Raw genomic sequence first — 24,151 nt, 5'->3', positions numbered from 1 at the left:
TTGTATACATATACATTTCACTTTAATAATTTCTATATATATATAAATATTCTATATTAATTTCTAATTAAATAATATAAAATTATATCTATATATGAATATATTCTGACATCAGAAAAACATTAAGTTTATTTAAAGAAACGAACATAGTTGCAAAATTATGAAATAAAACTTTATTTTTATATATAACAAGCATATGACAAATTCGAGAAATATCTTTTAATTAAGCTATATCAATTTATGATGCTAGTTGTGTACAAAAATTTCGCGCGAGAAATTTCAGCAAGAATCAAGTGCGCGGCCGCGAAAGAAATCGATGAAACATTCATGCAACATTTAACGATGTACGGGGCCATGAAAGCGTAAAATAAGGGTTCAAGTCGCGCGGTGTTTCGTTCGGGGTATTTTAATGACGTTATAATATATGTATGCCTTTCATACCGCACCATCCAAACTCGAAAGCCGTGCCTCGGCTTATGAGGTCCGGACACCTCGGACGAGTTCGGCCCAGCATGAGGCTCCTTCGAGAGAGATATATTCAATCACGAAATTATCACTTCTGTACGCGCGAACCTCGTTTAGCGTTATATGGTGAATTCTGCCTCGCATACTTTATTGATTTCGGGCATAGAATCATCGTCTCGAATAAAAATGTTCGAACGATAGCGAATCGAGAATGCAGAGGTACATATTTTTCTACATTTAGCGCTAAACTCGCGAATCTTTTAATCATAAATAGATTGAATTTATTCGACGAATAAATCTCAAACACGAAAAAATGGACAATAGAGAAGTTCACGTATTTTAATATTTAATATTACATGCATCCTCTTGTAAATATAATGAATAAAAAATATGTTACTGTTATGAATGAAATTAAGAATAGAATGTTTTATTTTTCATATTTATTTTCAAAATTTAATTCGTGAAAGCTTCTACATTCTAAGCGACCTTGAATAAGAATCCTTAATGCTTTGTCATTTGTTTCCAATTTGTTATTCTTTTCCAATTTTCTCTACAGGATTATATTCTTCAAAATTTAAAGTCATTTTTCTCCAATTTGTTCTCTACAGGGTCATATATTTTTCAAAAACTTAAAATTTTTCTTTATAAGGTCAGGCTCTTTATATACAGTTTCTTTACCTATATTAGTTACAAGTTAAAGAGGCGTAACAGGATTATTGTCTGACACAATTTTTTTCTACAGAGGACATCTCTCCTACGGTATCTTAACAATCGTGTTTATCCGAGCAAACCATTCATTAATTAAAGTGTCTATGCTTTGTCATTCTTCTATTCTTCTCCAATTTGTTCTCTACAGGGTCATATTTTTCAAATACTTTAAATTTTTCTTCGTAAGGTCAGGCTCTTTATATACAGTTTCTTTACCTATATTAGTTACAAAAGTTAAAGAGGCGTAACAGGATTACTGTCTCCTGTGGAACAAAACTTTTGTTCCATAGGAGACATCCCTCATTATCGTGTTTACCTGAGTAGACGACTTATTAATTAAGTTGTCTATGCGAACCGTGTCGAAAGATAAAGACCGTTTTGCGAATGGAGGGGGGAAAAGGAACGAGCCGTCGTTTCGGTGAATAAAGAAAGAAAGGAGGGACTATATATCCTGTACACATTGTAAACGCCGTAGGAGGGCAGCAGGTGGGAAAAAGGCTTACACCTTTCTCTTCTCCGGCTGTCATTAGCATAAGTATGTGGATATACACATGCGCGCACATACGCGGGGAATACACAGTGCGGGCCCCGCGCCTCGCAGGAATTTATGGCCGAGTGGGCCCGGTTTATTAATACGTTGTGCTTGCATTAGTATACTTAAGCATGACGAATGGTCGCGCCACGGGGATTTCGGAGGAAAAAAACAGAGAGAAAGAGACGGGGTAGGACAGAGACGAAAAGAGAGAAGGCAAAGATGAAAATTGTACGCTTCTGGAGGTTCTCGAACGAGCCATCCTGGAAACTGATGTTTGGCCGATCTCCGCCTCCGGACAGATTATTACGTCTTCCTGACATGGCACCGGTTAAATTTGAATATCGAATCGTGTTCAATGATACGATCTTCACGACACGCGAATTTTCGACTATACCGCACGTCTCACTGAATTCAATTGATATATATTCAAATTGCTCGTTTCCAACCCTTTGCGCCACGTGGCGAATATCTATTATATTGAGTCTCACATGTGTGAATTTATTAATTTATTACAATTAATATGTACGATTTTCATCTTGGAAAAAAAATAATATCACACTGAACTATTTAATTTTTATTCTGTTAAATTTTTATCGCTTTTATTTTGTGACATTTATAAAAATATCACTTAATTCCGCGCACGGATACGTATATATTTAATTAATCCGACATAGACTTGCGTTATTCCCATTGCAAGAGTGGTATTTTCATAAGACGATACGCAATTTCCTTCGCGAGAAATTTTATTCTTGCGTGAGACCCTCGAGTTTTATTAGCCCCGTCACAACGCGTTTATTTCTTTTTACTTCCCTTTCGTCTTAATCTGCCTGACATTAGCAGTGCGCGAGCGCACAGATAATGCGCTTTGCGGGGAGCGTTTAATGGACCTCGTCCACGTGACCTCACGTGTGCAGATCGCCCCTTATCGACGACCGTCATCGGTCGCAATTGCATGCCTTCCACCTCCGCCGACATCGCGAACAATTGTTTCAATCCGGATGCGAACGGTGCGTGCGCGCTTGTTGTAGGAATAAAAAAATCCGCCGGAAATTTCAACGCGCTGCGCTTCGTGCGCGGATTTTAACGTTCAATTACTGTGCTAAGGCCGACATTCACGTCGCATCGTGTTTTGCAAAACGTACGGTACAGTTTTACTAATTTAATCTCAGTTTTACGTGTGGGATCGTGATATTCGTTATAGACGAAGGCAATGAAAAATAGAGTTGATAAACTCACGTTAACATGGATTATTATTATACGGTGCGCTTTATTCGCGATACGCGTGCATAAATCACGGAGAGGAAGGTCCGGGCGAGGCGAGCGGGAGTAATGCAACTAATGTCCTTATAATGACGCGAATTGTTCGCGTGTTATGATTCCAGCAGTTTTCTACAAAACAATTTCTCGCTCGACTTTTTCCATTCGTCCGTCCGTCCGCCCTCTGCTCTGTCTCCTTGATTCATAATGTAATTCATCGAATAACGCGATTTAATAACTTGTACTACCGCCGCGAAATGGCCGGCATTAATAACGAGTAATCGTGAAATGATGACGTCCCGTGTGGTAGCCGTGTAAAAACGTGTCCGGCCTCGAGACGCATCGCTGAATTATTGTTCGCGATCCGACAATTATCTTAATTCGCTGGTTTGTCTCACATTGTGCCAAATAAATGAATAGGTGTTAGATAGGTATAGCGTTTGCTGAAATATACAATTTCTCTCTTCTTTGTAGCCTGTCAAATCTTTATAACGATATGTTATTTATAGCTTATTTATTCCAATTAACAAATTCCTCAAATTGGCGACTTCGAATTAAATATATATATCCACTTAAATTTATGGAATATATGTATATAATATAATCTTTGTGAAAAATACTCCACTCTATCATTCCATTATAATTGAATCACTCGTTTTTTCTCTTCGTCGACATTCATACTTGGAGATTTGTGGACACGCAAATTTGAGCAGAAGAAGCGAGCGTGCGCGGACGCATTTTGCGGTAACAAAAGGGGGAATTTGCAACGGACACGTCGACAAAGGGCCCGCGTTCGAGACGACGGTCACAGTGATCAATATCGGCGATAATAAAAGATCGTTAAATCAAATCGCGGTGGCCCGCTGCGCGGGCCGGCTGCGTGCACGCACGTTTCGACGACGAGGACGACGACGAGAACGAAGACGACGACGACGACGGTTACTTTGTTACTCTCTTATGGCGTGAAAACGCTGTAAATTTCACCCCATAAAACCGGCGGTTTTAGTGGCTACAAATTTGATCAGCAACCGCGCTGGCGGAGACTTCCAGGCTTAATCCTTCCAGCACGTAGCTCTCCTTCGTTGAAAAGGATACACCCCGTTACGCCGTCGCTACTTTAATGAGCCACGAACTTTTGAAATATACGCGCCTCCGCACATAGAGCCGTCCATTCATAACGCATGCTTATTCACGCTCGTGTCTCGTATATGCGTGACTTCGTCTTCCTGTGTTTCTGTCGCGCGCGCGCAAAGCGAAAAGCGACGAAAAGATTGGCGGAGAGATGCGTAATTCTGTGATAAAGGTTTGATTCGTATGCATCGACAGACGAAATATTACACATGTGTCAAATTGATTACAATATATCAATGACGGCGGAATTATCCGCAAATGCTCATTTAATTATTTTATCATTTCTGTTATCTGTTTTATCATGCATATTTATTTTTGACAAAATTTACTTAGCTATGATGGTCATTATTATTATTATCGCAATATAAAAGTCAACATTTTATCGGAATTTTTAATATTATGTTAATTAATTAAGATTGTTATAATGACCACATTATAACAATCTTAAAATCTTGATTTTATATGGAAAAAAAATATTAGTTATTATAGCTAAATTTTAGATATCGCTACATTACATACATATCACATCCGAAATTTAGTTATGCTTAAAATTAGTAGCCTGTGATAGTTAATATTTTTTTTTCGTATAAACTATCACAAAATATTATAAAATACATACGTAAAATATTTTGTAGATTATCTTATATTTGATATTTAGTAATATAAATCGAACAATATTTAATCAATCATGATCGTTAATTTCTTGTTTAGTTTCATGATAGTTAGATCTCGTTTACTTTCTAAAGAAAATGAATCAAGTGTTATAAAGCATAAGATTCAGAAAAATCGACTGTTCACACGCATGAAGTATTTTGCGAAAGCGAATTAATTTAGCACGATGATGGATATTTAATCGGAAATTGTTAAATTGATCGTAATCGAGAATGCGTTGCGTCAAACGAGTTAGACACGTTTGTTTGACATTACGCTAGGGTCAAAAAGACCATAGAGAGAAATCCGACCTTCCCACTTCGCGTCGATTCGAAGCGCGATAAACGATTCCATCACGATTACTCTTTCAGGACGAGCCGGCGCGGAATTGAAGGAGAATTATACGATCGCATACTGAAGGTAGAAAATTATCGCGCGCCTCTCGCTCGAAGTCGCGGCCTTCGCGTTTACGCGAATTTAATTTAATACGTTCGGCAATTATATACGCGGTGAGAGTCGCGGTGAAAGCCAACTTCGCACGCGGATGAAGTTAAAATTTATCGCGATATCGCAATTTCTTCAGTCTCTAAAAAATTTTTCACGACACTGGAGGATATCATCGAACGAGAAATCTTTTCGGAAATCGTCGCGAAACGAGATCGCGGGGCGATTACTCTCACCACCCCGGCTGATACGAGAAATCAATTTCGTCGACGCTCTGGTATATATTTTGAACCGTTATTTACAATAGAAAGCAATTCCACGGGCTGGCCAGAGGGCATACGGGCAATGGAGGCAGCCCAGAACTAACAAGGTAACCTAACCCCAGGGACCCGGGGTCGAAATCGCCGTTCGCGGCAGAGGAAACGGGTGGAAGAAACTCGGGGAGGGTTAGAAGGGGGCCGAGAAGAGAGTACCCAGGACGCGGAGAGGAACCCGTAGGGGAGAACCGAAATGGCTGGTACATAACTCGCATCCATTTCAATATCATTAGCGCCTCGCCTCTTCGTGGCCGCATCGATTGCCTTTCGTGAGCCCGTAATCGCCGTCGCTGCCAACGAAATTCGACGAGCTCCTTCGAAAAAATAACAACGCCTAATGGCGATAATAATTCAAACGGCGCCCGTCGAGAGAGGGAAAAAGATATTGCTCCTATCGAACGACGGGGCGTGCGACGAAAATTTTGGATATCGGAAAAACTTGTCGCACGTCGATATTATATATCGAAAGATTCCGAATTATTATCACCTCCTGCTGATAATATACCGTATATGGAATGCTCCATAAATTACTATCAAATTTCAGTAGCACACATATCTCTAAGAGAGAATTTTAAAAATTTCATGTATTAATATTAATTCTTTATCTATAAATCTCGCGCATCTTAAAAATTTAGATACTCGCAAAATTTATTATGGCCAATAATAATTTGTGAAAGAGAAGTGTGCCGAGGGGATAAAATTCGTAAACGCGCGCACGCGGACTTGCGAGATTTCGCGAGAATTTAAATGAATGGGCCCGATGTTATTATCTTAATTAGACAAAACGAGGCATTCGGGAACCTCCCGGGACGGGCGGGTGCCGGGTCGCGTCTCTCCTTCTTTTCTCCACGTGATTAAAGACGCATGGGATTGCGAAAGGTGGGCCCCAGTGTTGGCAGACGAGCTGGCTAATGTGTCGACCGAAATATTTATGATGATTGTTTATGGTCCGTACGTATATTAGCACGTTCATTCCACTGCCAGGTTGCCGCCTCACCATTCTCTCAGGTCTCGAAAGAATCTTCTCCTCTCTTCTTCTTTCTTCTTTCTCGTCGTCTCGTTTCTCTCTCTCGAACAGGTTTCTTAAATACTACTGTTGCGACCCGAGTCGGACCTCGGGTCCGACCTTAATTCTACGATCCTTCGAAATTAATCGCGCGCCGTCCGAGAGCGCCTCGTTCACGATAATGCCGGCGGCTCTTAATTATTTTCGCCTCATTAATAAATCAAGATCAACCGTTTGGAATAATCGTAACGGCGTTTTTTGGAGATTAACCGGTACAAATGGACGCGAGAGTCGCGTGATTACACGAGAAAGTCCAATCTATCGCGCCAAGTGCATTGCGCTTTGTATTAATTTACAATGTAATGCAAGCTGCGTTTCCCCTTCGCGAACAAAAGGGCGAACATTTTCGCGACGATAAAGTTGTTCCCGGAATGTCTTGCGCCGAGATATTGAAAAGTATTACTTACATACAAAGTCGCTAAATTGTAATATATTATAATAATAAAATTAAAAGATTATGGCAAGATAAGGCAATAGATGAGATTTAGAGCGTTCCATTTCATTACTTGTAGCGCAAGAGCTATAATAATTTCATCATTTTATTGCGACTCGTTTATTCAGCTGGCGAACGTCCGTTTTTTTACATGGTCTTTATATTCATTATACCGAGCCGTAGTTTAGGCGAACTCGATATGTGCCGCGATGGCCATCAAATTTTCAGACTTTGTGGAAATGTTGCGTTGCGACTTGCAACTTGCAGATCGCCGGTATCGATATGCCGAGGTCACCGCGCCGTAAATTCGACGACGCGCGACGAGACGGCCGTACAAAAATTCGCTCGACGAAAAAAAAAAAAAAAAAAAAGAAAGGAAACCGATTCGGGGCGGAGGTAGAGTGAACCAACCACCTGGTTACACCACAGGCCGCGTTCAGAAAGGAACCTCGTAAACCGACCACCTTGCCAGATAAGCTTGACGCACGCCAGACGCGCCGGGACCGTTTTAAGCGCGCCAAGTGCGAAACGCGCGAGACGAGTGCACCCTCGATTTGAATAACGATCGCGAATCGAGTACCGTAAACAGGGCCTTTTTATGACGGCGAGATGGCAGGATGGCATGGCAATTTCTTTATTGGCTGTCCAGTATAATAATATATAGATGTTTATAATTGAAGAATTTTTTACGCGATGATCGGCCAACGATCTTATCTTATTTTCGATCTCATAATTAGCTTCTTAATACACATAAACGGCTGCTCGTGAGACTTTTAATGCGTGTTAATGATTGCGATGTGGTTTGTCTCACGAATATCTTGATTATGGAAGATTTTATAGGAAAAAATCGGATAAATACGAAATTTCTTTAAAACATATTTTTTTCAACGTGTCAAAATATATTTAGTCGAATTACTAAAAATACTAAATAATTATTGAATCAATTATTATTTTAATAATCATCGATTATGTTAATAATTTAAAGCAAGACATTTTAAGAAGTTTATTCCACGAACATTCCCAGCTATCAATTTTTCCATTAAGTCAACATAAAGATTAAGTATAATACCTTTTCTTCGTCATGCGTGAAAAGAATATCGAGTGATTTGAGGTATTTTCTTGATCATCGCTGTCATGCTTCACACCTCGATGGAGGATCAGGGATCATCCTTCGAGGAAGGTTTTTGGCGCGAGCACCCCAAGGGACTATGATGAAAAAGAGAGCCCGCATTGTTCCCGATGCGGCACCAATTTTAATGAGAGCCTTCGTTTTGTGACAACAGGTTTACTTCGTATTCCTTATGCCAAATGGATGATTGATGGAAGAATTAGATTTCAGTCTAAGAAAAGACGAAGCGTTTCTTCCATGGATCATAATACCCTCCTTAGTATAATACGTGAAATCGATTGTTGAAACGATTAGTTACAAACTGCGAATATATTTAACAGCCTTTCTTTAATTCCGAAAAAAGATTAACTTTCAAAATCATCTGTAACTCAGAGATTTCCGAATCTTTTACCTATATACATAAAAGTTTGCTCGATGGCGCGTGAATGAAATTTCGAGATTTTAATCTGGTCTCCGGCATTCCGAAATAATCAACGACTTTCCGAAAGGTGCGCGAGGTAGATAATTATCATTCTCGAAGAAAGAGAGAGAAAGAGGGACAGAAAGCGTCCTAACTCGATAATATCGCGATGACCGTTTCGCTTCATCGATAAATAGAAGACATCTGAAGAAGTCATCCATAACTTCTTCCTTTCATTCGCATAACATTCCTGCACGAAACTGATCGTCCTACAGAAACTGATCTCGATGACATCCATCGAGAAGAAAGGCAAGCGAATCGCGCGAGCTCCTTTGACGTATATGTATGTGCCCTGGCGCATCGTGCACGGGGCCCATCGGTCCCACATGAGCGTCGGCATTGTCGAAGTCGTGTAAATAAGCGCGAAAATAAGCGCCTAACGAGGCAAAGATTGACTCCGACAATGGACCGGCGGCGGCCAGGACTATCTCGGCAGCACGAGTGTACGCTCTCCTCTCGCTCGTCGTAAAGGAGGCACTCAAGACTCGACAATAGGCGGCTTGAAATCCATACTCGGACGACAAAGGCTCGCGGGGACATTCCCTCTTCCTCCCCTCCGTTCTTTCCCATCGCCCTTTTGTCCGCTACGAAATCGGCGGAACAATAAGATCGACCGCGTGGAAATTCGCAGGTTGACCGTCTCTCGAAAAAAACACCGACGGTCCTTTCGTCCCCTCCTCCGGGCTTTTTGGCGGCGATGACGGAAGCGAGAGACGCCGAGATATCACCTGCCGGTATTGCCAGACCGGTGCATGAATGCAAACAAATTTTCTATGGGCTTCTCATGAGCATCTAATATCGTTCGGCGTGCATAGCGATGATTGAGACGTCACGTCGGAGCAATTCATTTGGAAGAATCGTCCTGCCGACGAGACCATGAAAGCAGGACAGTGAAGAAAGCAATGAAATTGTTAGCGCTTTTACAACACACGATAAAAAATAGCGAAAAACAATTTTTTTCCTTATTTTACTTACAATTAGAAATGTTACAGTAGACATTTGAAGCGTTTTTATTATAATAGAAAAGAGAAATTACAATATATTTTGTCATGCCAAAATATTTGATATATTCAACATCTAATCTAGTTTTCTAACGTATCTCTCTTAAGAGATAATACACAGAAAAATCTTAGATTTCATGCCAACACGTATAGCAATTTAACCGGGTCAATCGTCGTGCTTTCCAGCGTTAAGGAAGTTATTCCGCTTGCACGCGCGCACTGGTTGGGAGATTTTGGCATGCCGTTGGGATGCATTCGCTCGTAAAAATCACGTTTGGATTAGCACGAAGAGCCACGGGGACAAATGGCTCGCCCGAGATACACAAGCGAGATGAGGAATGACCGTCGCTGCAACGCGATGCAAACTTCGCATTGTCGTCGCGAGTGCCGAATGAAAGTGTCATGTGGAAAACGCGATGGGACGGTGTGCCACGTCATAAAGCCCATAGAAAGATTCTCAATCGTCGAAAACGATCTCCAAACGCGTTGTACCGATGTCGGTTACCACGCGCTACCACGCCCGGCGCATTTTATTGGGCAGAAAATTCCGCGATAAAAGACATCTCGTCGAGTGCTTTTGTGCTACTTCGAGGGAGAAACGCCTTCTTGTCCTTCCGAAAGCGACTACGACAAGTTTACACCCTCAAAAAAAGAGAAATGAATATGCAAGATGCTTATTCAACTGCTCTCATATACACGCTACAAATATGAATTTTTTTTATATGCGAACAAAAGATATACATTTTCAATATGATTTTTCTCTCTTCTTTTTATTACTCTTTATTTTGTTATATATTTTTATGATAGGTTTTTCTTATATATATTTAATGATATTGTATATAATATCTCTTTTTTGTATATATATTTCTTATATACTTATTTTGTAATATTTTTTTATCCTTTTCTATGTGTTTGCTTATGTAATGTTATATCACAATTATTAACTTAAATGAAATGAAATAGCTGGATCTCATACTTTCATAAATCCTTTGATGAGAAAAATACTACTTATATCATTATTTTTAACGACTTGTTTGAATCGCGAATGTTTCGAATCGACAACGCAATTAGCCACGAGGCTAATACACGGTGCAACATATTCCCGCGATTGCTCAAGCGGGGTGGTGCTCTCGCGCCGCATGAAAAATCCTAATAGTCCGCATTACTAATAACTGCTACACTGGAAGGGCGTGTCGAGTGGGGGCTCTAAAAGTCCCGGACAGGTAATAACTCTATCCTCCCGACTCGCTCGCTCGCACACTCGTTATACGCGCGTGTTCTGCTATATGGGGAAACTAACCGTGCCGACGTAACAGCGTGCAATTAAGTTAAACAATTGCCTAGACCGCCATAAACAATCCTCGACGTACGTACAAATCATTGGTCCCAACCAGGGTCCCAACATTCGCGTCGATGTAAAAAAAACCGTCTTCCTCTCTCTCCTCCTCCAAGATCTGTTCCATCCCGTTCCTTCCCCTTTTAAACCCTTTCTTCTTCTTTTCCTTTCCTCTTCGCTTCATCATCATTTTCTTTTCCGTTGACGGCAGGTCGGTCTTCATCGCGCGGCCCAAGCTGTGGCGAAATTTCAGCGTTGTTTTTGGGCCAGATAAACCGCCGGTAATGATATCTTACGTCACAGCGGTAATGGCACCTTTCGCAATTCACGTTGAGTTTATAAATTATCGAATTAATGGCGCCGCGTTGAGTAACGGCGGCTGACCCGCGCTTTATCGCCGCCGCTTAAACATCCGTTGAAAAGTACATATTTCGACTCGAGTACATTCGATCGATATATATATGGGCCCTCGATCGTTCGGTTCGATATATCCGGCGGTTTAAGATCGACTTGATCTGATGATACTGAGATAGATACGCTGCGAGATATACGTCAGAAATTGTCGGATGGCGTGTATATGAAACAGTATGTACGTCCAGGCACCAGGGAAATTCACCGGCTGCCTCTATACGTGAACGATATGATAAATGTTCCTTTGCGAGTTTCCAAAGATTTTTCGAATGTGTCTACTTGCAATTGGTACACGGATGCTGTGAGTTATCCACGCGATGGAATTGCTGCCACACTTGGAAAATTTTTCACGCGTATATGAAAAAAATTTGAACGTAAAAAATCATTTTTATTATTTTGATATTCCAACGATGGATGATACACGCTGCGCGTGATGTTAATTATTTTTAAATCCTTCTCAAAGATTTATATATGTATCTCAAAGTTACTTCTACAAATCGCGTTCTTGTTATCACAGGAAAAGTACTGACTGTGTCGACACGCACATCGATCACGCGAGCGGACGAGCGTGCGCCATAAGAGGCACGAACAAAAGAAAGAATAATTACTGTCGATCATTACGAGTGTAATTAGCATCATCACTGCCAGCGATCGCTAACGCAGATATATGCGTTGCATTACACAAGCGACAGATAAAATTATTTCTCTATAATCTATAATTATGCAATTACATTTATGTATATACTATTGAATATACACATTCACTTTTCATTACACACATCAGATGTTTTATGTCAAGAGCTTGATGTGGAGAGAGAATAGAAATAGTTTGTTTTTCTAAAAATAAATCTTAAATTTCAAGACTATCGAGCAACTATTTTTTAAAGATTCTTATGAAGAAAAATTCGTAGGTCTCTCGCTGTATCGCTCCTGGCGAATCTCGAATGCACCCGCAATTACCTAAGATTATTTATGTTTAATGCTAGCGACTCAACGTGGCAATAAATAAGGATAATGGCGCGGGTCATTAAGCCGATGCGCCACAGTGATATTTTCTCACTCGTCGAACTCGCGCCTTGTTCGCGCCCACGAACGCGCCACCTTATCGCTCGCCCCATCCGTCAAACGTCGCGCACAATGTCCACAATTCCGCGACCGTCATTTGCGTCATAATGACGCTCATGATGCCATCGAAAGGAAGCATCATCAGCCTAACATCCCCTTATTCCAGACGTTTAGAGTCTGAATAGATCAGGTCTATAATTTATAAGTCACATTTAAGAGAGAAATTGCCTCTTATCCAATTATATATATTTTTTATATTGACTTTATATTTAATACTAGAACAACACAAGCACGCGGTACGCGCGCACCATTCTTCGATTTTATGTTAAAAAAGAATGTTTTAAATAATATGTTATAATACTTTAAACTCTATTAATATTTTTGATAGTTTAATATAGATTAAGTAGTACGAGTCAACAATTTCTCACTACGTTTAGCCTTTTCGTCGCGCAATTATTTCATCATTAACATAAAATCATAAATGCGAGTCAAAAACAATAAAAAATAACACGCACTTTATATATCATAATTTTACTATGCGCAAAGTAAGAATGTAGATAGATTAAGTAGTACGAGTCAACAATTTCTCCCTACGGTTAGCCTTTTCGTCGCGCAATCACTTAATCATTAACATAAAATCATAAATGCGAGTCAAAAACAATAAAAAATAACACGCACTTTATAGATCACTAGACAGCACAAGCGCGCGCGCTATTTTATTCAAAGATTTTATTTAATTTTATTTGCTTTTATTTTAAACAACTGTCAAAACTATTAACCTTCGCGATGATAGCCGCTCGATTAATATTTTTTCACAGAAATCAGCTGATTAAAGCGTTAATTTGCTAATTAAATTTTAAAATAATATGGTAAAAAATTAAAATAGTTATATGTTGTAAATAATATGTTATAATACCTTATTCTCAATTAATATTTTTTGACAGAAATCAGCTGGTAACTTTCAAAAATATTAATCGTGTTTAAAGTATTATAACATATTATTTAAAACATTATTTTAATTTTTATAACATTATTTTAAAAATTAATTAGCAAATTAACGCTTTAATCAGCTGATTTTTATCAAAAAATATTAATAAAGCGAAAATGCTAATTAAATATTCTAGCTTATATATTTATATTTATATTGTGTATGTTATAATTTGCTAATTAAATTTTAAAATAATAATATGGTAAAAGTTATAAAATAGTAATATGTTGTAAATAATATGTTATAATACCTTATTCTCGATTAATATTTTTTCTTTCTATATCTTTTAAAGCTATATCTTTTCGAACGAATCTCCTTCGAGTTTTAATTAATTATTAATATTATAAGTCATACATATATTGGGTTGTTCGGAAAGTCATTTCGTTTTTTTGCCATGAAAATTGTATGTGAAAAAAACGAAATGACTTTCCGAATAACCCAATAGTATCGCGCGCTCGTTATTAGAGTGAAGTTGCCGATGTTTGTAGCCTCGGCCGTTTGCCATTACCAAAACGCCGCGAGTATCAGGCAGTTGGAGCTGCGTCCCGCTGTGATTAATTAGTAAGCATAATCGTTAGAAACGATTTCTAACCTTTGTATTGTAATATTTATCAATCGCATATCATAATTTCAACGTTAATATGTAATCGTAATTGTTCGAAACGTATATTTCGCGAAAAATTGGATGCAAAATCTCTTGCCAACATAACCCAACTTAATCTGTTTTCGCGCGCGCGAATATGTTACGATCCGTGGATATATCTATCGTTAATTCTAGCTTACATATTTATATTGTGTATGTTGTAATGCGAAATAATAAGATTATTCTAATATATGTATGTATTTTATTTGTTACAGGTAGCATTGCGATACACAGTGCGATTCACGCGTCGTGTCGGGAGTGCCGTGTAAAGCATCGGTGAGTGAGAAATTATTTATTTTATAATATTTCTATAGCGGTAATGAGGGTATATATCATATGTTGAAAATATTAAAATAGTAACATATGTTTTAAATAATATGTTATAATATCTTATCCGCGATTAATGTTTTTTGACAAAAATCAGCTCTGATAATTATCAAAAATATTAATCGAATTGAAAATATTATAACATCCCTTTCTAAAAAAGGCACGTTAAGTCGATTCTTGCAAGTATTGGTGCATCTTTTCCGATGCTGATTAACTGTTTCGATATAACGCACAACGCGAATCGAGACAACCAATCAAGATCGCGGAAAAGCGGCAACAATACATGCGAGAATCGACTTTGCATGCACTTTTTAGAAAGGGATATGCACATATTTCTAAGATTCAATTTAAATATAAAGCTATCTAATCTAAAGAATCTTACAAATTGTGAAATTTATTGAATTTAAAAAGTTCTGGAGAGATGCTTCGTTTTTCCATGGGAAAATTTTCTCATGAGATAAATGCTCCCCTTTATTTTTCTCTTTCGTAACACGGTCTTTGCTGCATATTCCTTTAGTTTAGCTCTCACGTAGGTCTTCGTGCTGGATCGGTAAAGAAAAGATCGGTACGAATAAATTTCAATTTGCAAGCGGTTCGAAATGAGCGTCAATTATGACTTATTACCACCAGTATACCGTCGCGAAACACAGTTATTATTCGTGCTACATCGTCACCTCGCGACGGGTCGATTCGCTTCTGGGAATTCAATTTAACATTTCTCGGATGAATTCCTTCCGACCGGTCCCAAAATGCAACCGCATGGTTGCACCACAGCAAGCGGTTTACCCGCATCTCTCGGATGAGAGAGACAGGGAGAGAATCATTAGGCCCCAAGTTATTTTCCTTTCAGAAACCACGTATTATCCCATTTGCTCGGGAAAGCATTCGTATTCCCGAGTTGTAACCTTCGTTTCTTTTGAAAAGTTGCGAATATAATCGACCGCGCGCACGTTACGCTTGCCGACCCCATTCCTCGGGTCTCGCTTTCTTTGCGCGAGAATGAAAAGAATTATATTCATCTCACTGTCTTCTTTCTTCGCAATTATCTTGTTAATCGTGCGTCAAGTCTTCCTTCAAACGCGAATCGATCTCGATGCGCGCGACAAGTGGAGAAAAGCGACAAGGTTCTTTATTAATTTATATCGTGTTTTAGTCTTTTTATCTCCCATAATATCTGTCTCTTCTTAGTTTCGCTTTTGCTAATGAATATTTTAATATAAAATGAAAACACTTATATTTCGATTTCCTTCTATATTATCATCTTTTTTATTTTATTCTTTGTGAATACGGCGATAATTGTCTGTTTAAAAAAATTAAAAAAAGATTCTCTAGAACTTTCTTCAGCGTCAATTTCGACGCATCGGTCAATGACACGGTTCAAAGCGAAATAAAGAAAATAACAAATCACTCGATAACATCGGCCAAAAGTAGCCATCTCTTGTTCGCTCGTTAGTATCCTATTTTGTGAGTACACTAACACCTTTTTGGTCATTTTATAATACCTGATGGCACCTGCTCCTACAATTCATGACGTGCAACACCTTTCGCCCGCGCAAATCTTATCGAAAATCGGCAAGTTGCTTTCGGGACCACGATGTTTTCTCGTCATTGTAATCGTTATAAACTTCTGACAATTATTGATCGCCAAAATTTACTGCCATATTTCATAGCATAGGTGAAATTATTCGAAGATTTGCTATCGAGATACAGCTAATAAAAATCGTACAAAAAATATTGCTAATCGACGAAAAAAATTTCTACATTGATATTAAAAAGAATATTTTTGAAAGATATATATCATTATATAATATGTTGCAATATTTAAGACAACGCGTTAGCGCGTTTATCACAATTATTTCACATAATGATACAAAATTTTAAATTAAATTAACAACAAAGAGAAACGTTTAACTGGATCCCTCCGTATAAATGTGAGAAAGATTTATGAAAGAGTCGCAACTCTTGTCATCTCGTTTGCGTAACGAATGTGCCATTCTTCGGCTTTGGGATAATTGAAGGTGGAATGCATTTCCACGACTACCATCGCACGAAACGATCCGGTGAAGTGCGTGCGGCGCGTCGAATTAATAACGCATCGTACTCATACACGTCAGGCCACCGTGGGCTCTTCGGGGAAGTTTGGTGAGTCGACGAGAGGAACACGTTAAAACCGACTGTTTACACGGGCCGGTACGAGGGAACGAAAACGTGACACGGAGGGATACGCGCCGAATGAAGGATCAACCAATCGCGTAGCCACGGTGAATGGAGTCTGTCGAAGCACCGGGGGTGGACCCCTTTCGGTGAGCGAGGAAGGGTGCATCTCTCTCGCACCGCGATGGCGAACGCGAGTGAAGGAGAGAGCAAGACGAACAAATGAGTACGATGAGTTACGGCGCGGCGTAAATCTCGGGCTAATGGTTGCCTAAACGCGAAACCTGCCGGACCTCTCTCTCTTCCCTTTTCTTCCCTTTTCCTTCCCCTTCCTTGCGGCGCGACCGAGAAATTTAATAATCCAACTAATGGGGCCCGCGCGCGGTGGCTTATTATAGTTATACGCAGCTCGGTCTCGGCGAGGATCGACCCCGAGACGAGAGGCGAAGGGGTCATCGATGGGATTTTATCTAACTCGTTTCGATACTCGTTGAGTACTGGCGATCATATCGACGCGGAATTTACTTTCCATTCTTACGTCGAGATAGAGATAATATTTTATGACTGCGTATTTTTACGAATATTTGAAATTTATCGAAATTAATCGTTAATTATAATTAAAACATTATATAAAACAACTGTCTCTTTACGAAGTTTAAATCTTACAGTAATTTAAAGATATATATTTTTTTATTTACATTTCAGAAGAAATTTTACTTTATGAAATACTTCGACAACACTAATTGATTATTATGTCCAATAATATTGGTAACGTTGCAATAAGATTATGTGCTTAATAATCCATTTGTCGGTATTAATTCGCATCGCACGAGTTAAAGATTGAAATAGGCTCTGCGTATAACGGAAAAAAAATACAGAGCGGAATTCGCCGGGGAATTTCATTAAGATGATTTCCTGGAGAAGAAAACGCCTCCACAGGTCGAAGACGCGGACGCTTTCTGAGTCTGGGAGAATTTTTAAACGATCTTCGTCGCGGACGTCGGCGAACGAGGGATCTTGGTAGACGGGGAGGGCCTTGTGGGTCCAGGCGAGCGGGCAGTAAATCAGACCGGCGAACGTTTACGGGGGTTTTTGGGGAATGTTGAACAAACAATTGACGGCTAATAAAGCGACGTGCACACCGCAGGACGCCACGTGGGAAGGGATCGGATTAAGTCGCACGAGACACCATAGATCCGTATCGTTTTCCATGGATCCGTATATATTCGTTCGCGCGCGTACCAATAAGAATCGCTTTTTACGCCCTTATAGCCACGCTTAAACGCTCCACGGATCGTGCAAACCCTCTGCGCGAAATTTAATATCCTGGTAGACATAAAGTATCAACGATCGAAATCCTCTCGTACGCCATTTAATCGGTAACACGCTGCGATGTCGCAAATTACGTTCTTTACGTCGACAGAGATGTCTCGCACAATCGACGCTAACATCCGAAATTGCGAGTTTTGAAATAATTTCGACGACGGCGACACAACGAGGCTTTGACATAAAAATATACATAATATTATACAGAATGGCACAATGACACAAACGTTTATTATACTTTGAATGCAAAATTTGCTTTTAACAAAATTAGTGTTTACTTGTTTCTTAATTTAGGTCATTTTTACTCCTTAATAAAATCAAAGTTTTATTCGATTAAATTAAATAAAATTAGTATCTCTTTATTAGTTTTTATATATATTTTTATATATAAAATATTCTAATATTATTAATTTATAATTATTAAGAAAAATTATTAATAGTTAGAATTTTATTTATATAATTTATTAATTTAAATATATTTCTATTTTACAGATCAACATGTTCAACAACCGCTGCGCATCATATTGGTGAGTTTTAAATTTTCTTTTTTTGTTAATCTTGAGGTAATAAATTTTTAATAAATAAAAGAAAAATAGTTTTTCCTAAAAGTCTTTCCCTCACTCTGAAATAATTCCGTTTAATTCAAAATTCTTGCTTTAATTTGTGTATACACAATTAAAAATTCCGGAATATTTATATATATTTGTTATGTTATTTTTTATAATTATTATATAACTCAATATTTGCAACATAGAAAGCTAGTATACCAACTTTCACAATATTTAATTTATTCGAATTTACAATAATTAATTTCATAATTTATTAAATACATAAGTCAAGAATTTTTAATTGCATATATGCATGCGAATGAAAATATTGTGATAAATTAAACCTTTTTAGGTCAAAAAACTAATTAAATTAGTTATTGAACTTTTCTTTTTCTTAATATATTCTAAGAAATGTAATAATAATAAATGTAAATTAATTGTGTTTTTATATATAACACTGCTTTTTTGTATAAAAATTTTGGAATTTTTGACGGTTTTCAATTTTTTATTTATTACCTCAAGATTTCTCACAATTTTATTGTTTTACTTGTGTATATATATAAACGTCTCTCTGATGATTTGCGTAATTAGCGTATTTTACATTAGCAAATTTTCAAATTTCTATAAATATTTCTCAACAGCGTTGAGAATAAAAATAAATTTAGTTTTGAAGATAAAGACTCTGCGGAAAGCAACAAATTTTTTAATATTGACGTAAAAAAAAGAAATTTGAATTCGAAATGATTCTTTCTCTCGGAACTTCTGTAAACTTGCTTTTTCGACGAGAATGAATAGGTCGAACCAGTTTTTCGGGATGAAATATCTCGTAGGTCGCTAGGTGTCGGTAGGAAATTAATAGCTTGGTAAAACGTCCTACTCATTAAATGTAAAATAAGATTGCCATAATTTATAATTTAATAACAGACTAAAGAGGCTTATTAAGAGAAGCACAATTTCCAACATATAGTGTCATATTTATTACAACCAGTTAGTTTTGCGCGGACTCCTCGCAGGAAAGAATGAACCGCAGCTCACTAAAACGGGAACGAAAATGCCATTCACTTTGAAATATAATCGATAATATTTTCGACGCGTTTATATAACATACAAATAAGAGAAAGACATAATTTATGTTACATTTTGCAATATCTCTTGTGTATATAATTAGAGATAATTAGAAAAATATTCGAATAGTATTTACGGATATCTATAAATTGCTTTATTATTAAAATAAAATAAAATTTTTAATGTTTTAATTCTTAATAAATTCTTTAAACTCACTCATAAAATGTAAGAGAAATTATACAAGTTGAATTTACAAATATTTTCTCTAAATTCACCAGACGCGTAAATGATACATCGTACTTTCGCAGACGATATTACGCGCCGATATTAGCCGCACCTTAAAAGGAGCGTACGTGCTAATTGCACGACGGGCGGTTTGCGCTTTTTCTCAAGTTACATCGCGGATGACTTTCGCCGTGTCCCACATTGTTGTATGCTAATTAATTAATTAAATGCGGTTATCGTGTTGCGATACAATCGCGAACGTCTTAATCGGCGTCGACCGCGAAAGAGAGATGACGAGTAAGTTTTCCACCCTCGACGAAGCTTTATTTAAATCGCTCTTGTACAACGCGCTCGCTTCTGTGTAGAAAGAGAACTGGAAAGGTGAACTACCAGAGAGTCGAGGAAGGAGAGAAAAGAGACTGAGGCAAGGGGGAAAGCGGGTCTCTCGGGGTTCACCATAAATGCCCGTTTATTACTGCGGTAATATTACCGTCCACTCGAGGACCGCGCGCGTTTTATAGGTAATAACTCATTTGGGAATTAGGCTCTTTAACACAAAGCTCTCGATTTTCGATAAGCATCTCCCTGTGTGCCCTGGGTATATAGCCGAGGAAAATGAGAAACCTCATATAATGTCTCGGTTTGGACCAAGCGGCATCGGCCGCTATTTAAACACGTAACACGTTTGTATAACGCGCATTCGTTGCTGTAATGCGTTGTGACGCATAATACGGCGGCGGGTAGTCTATCGACTTTTACAACCGAGTCCCTTTCCGTTGGTCTTTCTTAGTTCTAATGTCGGTCTTTAAATGGAGCTATCGTGATATCGCATTGCTGCCATTTCGAGTTGCGCGGGATAACTATCGAGGTAACAGCAGGAACGAAAGGAATCCAATCGTGAGTTGAGCTTTATGATCTCCAGAGAGAGAGAGAGAGAGAGAGAGAGAGAGAGAAAGGGAGAGTTATAGAAATTCCGTGTGAATATTGTTATAGCATCATCGATCATTCTAAAATCCCTGAGCGGAACTGCCGCTTGGCGTCATTAATTTTACTGATGCAATCATCGCGAACTGTATTGCGTTTATTATGGTAAACAGTGGCATCCGGATTACACTGTTAATGGATAATATCGCCATGACTCTTTGACATTCTTATTCCATTATTAAAATTTTATTATCAAGACAGTTAAATGATCAAACAGTATTGCGTAAACAATATAATTTACTCGTGCAGATAATAACTTTTTAACGGTTACGCGGTTACTATTCTCCCGTCTCGACGATTTATACGGATTAAAATATTTTAAAAACCCGACCGCGCACGATTCTCGCACGATGTATTCATACATCGACTTTTAAGGCACGAGCACGAGCCCGTAAAAGGCCAGTTTAAAAAGTCCCTGGAGAGCATCCGGAGGAGGGCAAACGAAATGTCGAAAGCGACCGTGTACCGCTATAAGGATAATCGCACCCACCGCGGAGAAAAGAATCGAAAAAGATCGTGAAAAGAGAAACGATCTCGAGGGCACTCGAAAAAGGCGTTGGTCTTCAACTCGACGAATGATCCTAATTCGGTTAGTCCTTGCGAGAATGAGCCCCGTATACTATGTCCGAGGAAAATCCCCGTAAAATCCGAAACGAGAATCGTGCACATTTTCTATCACGCCATAGAATTCCTTTATAATAAATATCGTATTTTATATATATTTCATTTTGTCGCACAATCGCATCTTTTACACTTTATTTTACCTGATGACCCATTTTATTTTTATAAATAATATGTAACTAATAAAAATCGAACGTATAAATTTGATGAATTTAGGGCAAATAAGTTTTCTAATAGAAATTTTACGATATATATATATAATAAGTATATTTGGAAAAAGAGAATCATTCGAATGATTTCCATTCTTATACACACTGATCGATTCGCGAATCGACCCCACGATCGATTTAAGGTCAACGTACGAGAATCTCCGTGAAGAATGAACGTAAATCGCAAACTCGTGCACAATGAGATATTCCACGGAGTTCCTAATCATGCGATCGCGAGTCATTGCTTACGTTTTATCGGTTCCGCGAAAACGACGTTGCCTCGCGGCCGATCGATAGATTGATCGCCATGGCGATCACGTTGGTCAATTCTTGTTTACATACCTCGACGATGACTGCTTCTGAATTTGAAATGTTGCCTCCTATCTTTCTCGAAAAAAACCATCTTCGCTCGTCAGTTGCTAAAAGAGAAGATTGATAAAATTATAAATAGATTTATTATCTCGAATTTTTTAATCGCGATTTATAGATTATTTAAAATAGGTTTTAAAAATTAAAAGAAAAAAGAATTAGAAAAAATAAAGAATTCTAAAACAAATGTGAAAAAATTCTGTAGAAAATTTATCTTTACCTAAGTATCTTATTAACAAGTATTCTATTTCCTCTTATGCCACGCGTGACTGCGGACAAGTTTTTACGAAAGGAAATATCCTTGCAAAGGAACCGGCTTACAAAGTCGCGTGATCATTGAGGCAAGAAAAAGCAATTTTTTTATCGCGATTTATAGATTATTTAAAATAGGTTTTAAAATTTAAAAGAAAATAAGAATTAGAAAAAATAAAGAATTCTAAAGCAAAACAAATGTGAAAAAATTCTGTAGAAAATTTATCTTAATCTTTACCTAAGTATCTTATTAACAATTTCTATTTTCTCTTATGCCGCACGCGCGACTGCGGACAAGTTTTTACCGAAAGAAAATATCCTTGCAAAGGAACCGGCTTACAAAGTCGCGTGATCATTGAGGCAAGAAAAAGCAAGATAGAGGATTTCCAAAGTTGAAAGATACCAATGAGCCTAAAATCGGTAGGCTAACCTGTACAAAACACCGGTTAATCCGAGTTTGTCGTATCGGTAACCTGTCGGATTAGATTAGAAGTCCTGCAGAAGCACAGACCACCAGGTGGACCTATGGTAACCGATCCCACGTCACGAACCAGTCTAAACGTCGTTCCTTCTTTCTTCTCAATCTTTTTCTTTTTTTATTCAAAGAACTTCCAGCGGTAAAAGGAATGCACGTCGAGAAACTTCAGAATTAGCAAAATTTTGCCACCTTAGCTTCATAGTTGCTTTGATAAAAAATATTTATTGAAGCAATAGAAGATGTAGGCAAGCATTTTAAAATAATAATATTAACGTAAAATTTCTTTCTTTCTTTTATTATCTCTTTAGTCGACCTCGAAAAAAATTAATTTTTGTGTGCACATTTTTTCATAAAAAATTTTATTAGAATATTACTTTATTTTAAAAATTAGCTATTTTATTTCATGATGTACTTATATCTACTTTATGTTTAAATATTTCAGACAATTTAATATAATGATTTAGATACATGGAGATATTTTTGTTTAACTCGTAAAGAATTATATATAAGAAAGACATATATCTTGAATTGCTCAATATACATCAAACTTGTCAAAAATCTTTCGAGCCGAAAAATTACCTATGCGAGACTCTATATAAGCAATGGAACTCAAAGAAATCGAAATCGCTGTGAATTTTCCGACTTTTCGCGTGCATGTGTGAGAACGTGTCCCCTTAACTTCCGCTTCGGTGGACAGGGCCTGAGTTTTCGGCTAAGTCACGAGGTACCGCTCGTAAAATCAACATTAGTTGACAATACCGGACCAAAGTGACGTTTCAATCCTCGACTGTGCCTCTATTCAGAGTCAAAAACCGCGAAATCCTCGTTGCGCAGCCTCGATATCGAATCGTATATTATCCGAAAACCACGAGATTCTCTGGAACCCCTCGCTTTTTCCTCCTGTCTCCGCCAACATCCTTTTGTCGTTCGGGCCGCTCGATGTGTGCCGGCGATTATTTCGCATCTGCACACTCGCGCGATCCCCGCTACAATGGGTCCTCCAAATATTTATTTTTTGGGCCCGTCGTTCGTGCGGCCGATCTCTCCAAGGGGACCGCTTAATCTCGTTAAAAGCGACAATGAACCGGACCGAACGCCGAGTTTTGACTTCGAAGTTAAGAGGCCCCGATGTCGTGTCCTTGGTCCCTGGTCGCTTCCTGCCCACCGGTTCGTCCTAACCGTGCTTTTCCGGAGGGGGGAGATTTAATTTTCTGATTTGCCTCGGGTGTGGCATGTGATTTTCCAGACCAGCGAGATTACCATCGGCAACTTGCACGCCTTGTAAATGCCTTAGCCGCATTTATGAAAAATATAACATATTAAAGCGCTTCGTGAATCCTACGCAAAGATTTTGTCACAGAAAATTTTGCATGATTAATATATGCAGATAATGCAAACATAGCAGTACTAGTTCATGTTGATTTGTCAATTTTAATTTTTAATTATTTTTATAGCCAATTATTTTTTAATTTTATTAATTTTTTTCATTAAAGAAAGTTTGTATTATATATTTTCGAGATTTATTTTTTTATATTTATATATATTTATTTTAT

The 24,151-nt window shown here is 38.1% G+C and overlaps 1 protein-coding gene across 2 annotated transcripts in view; it reads left to right on the top strand.

Annotated features, from left to right (window-relative positions):
* The window catches only part of LOC145944116 (uncharacterized), a 151,259-nt gene that overhangs the window by 47,448 nt on the left and 79,660 nt on the right, over window positions 1-24,151 (top strand). For both annotated transcript variants that reach the window (XM_083052271.1, XM_083052354.1), the window contains 2 exons: window positions 14,256-14,316; window positions 18,340-18,374. In XM_083052271.1, the coding sequence (XP_082908397.1) occupies window positions 14,256-14,316; window positions 18,340-18,374 (96 nt within the window). The remainder of the gene's footprint in view (window positions 1-14,255; window positions 14,317-18,339; window positions 18,375-24,151) is intronic.

The sequence above is a fragment of the Prenolepis imparis genome, unplaced genomic scaffold (assembly GCF_030444845.1).
Source record: "Prenolepis imparis isolate NDT839.2.m4 unplaced genomic scaffold, iyPreImpa1.0 SCAF_1, whole genome shotgun sequence".
Taxonomy (NCBI): domain Eukaryota; kingdom Metazoa; phylum Arthropoda; class Insecta; order Hymenoptera; family Formicidae; genus Prenolepis; species Prenolepis imparis.
The sequence above is the reverse complement of the archived record's forward strand: the minus strand, read 5'-3'. Positions and strand labels throughout refer to the sequence as shown.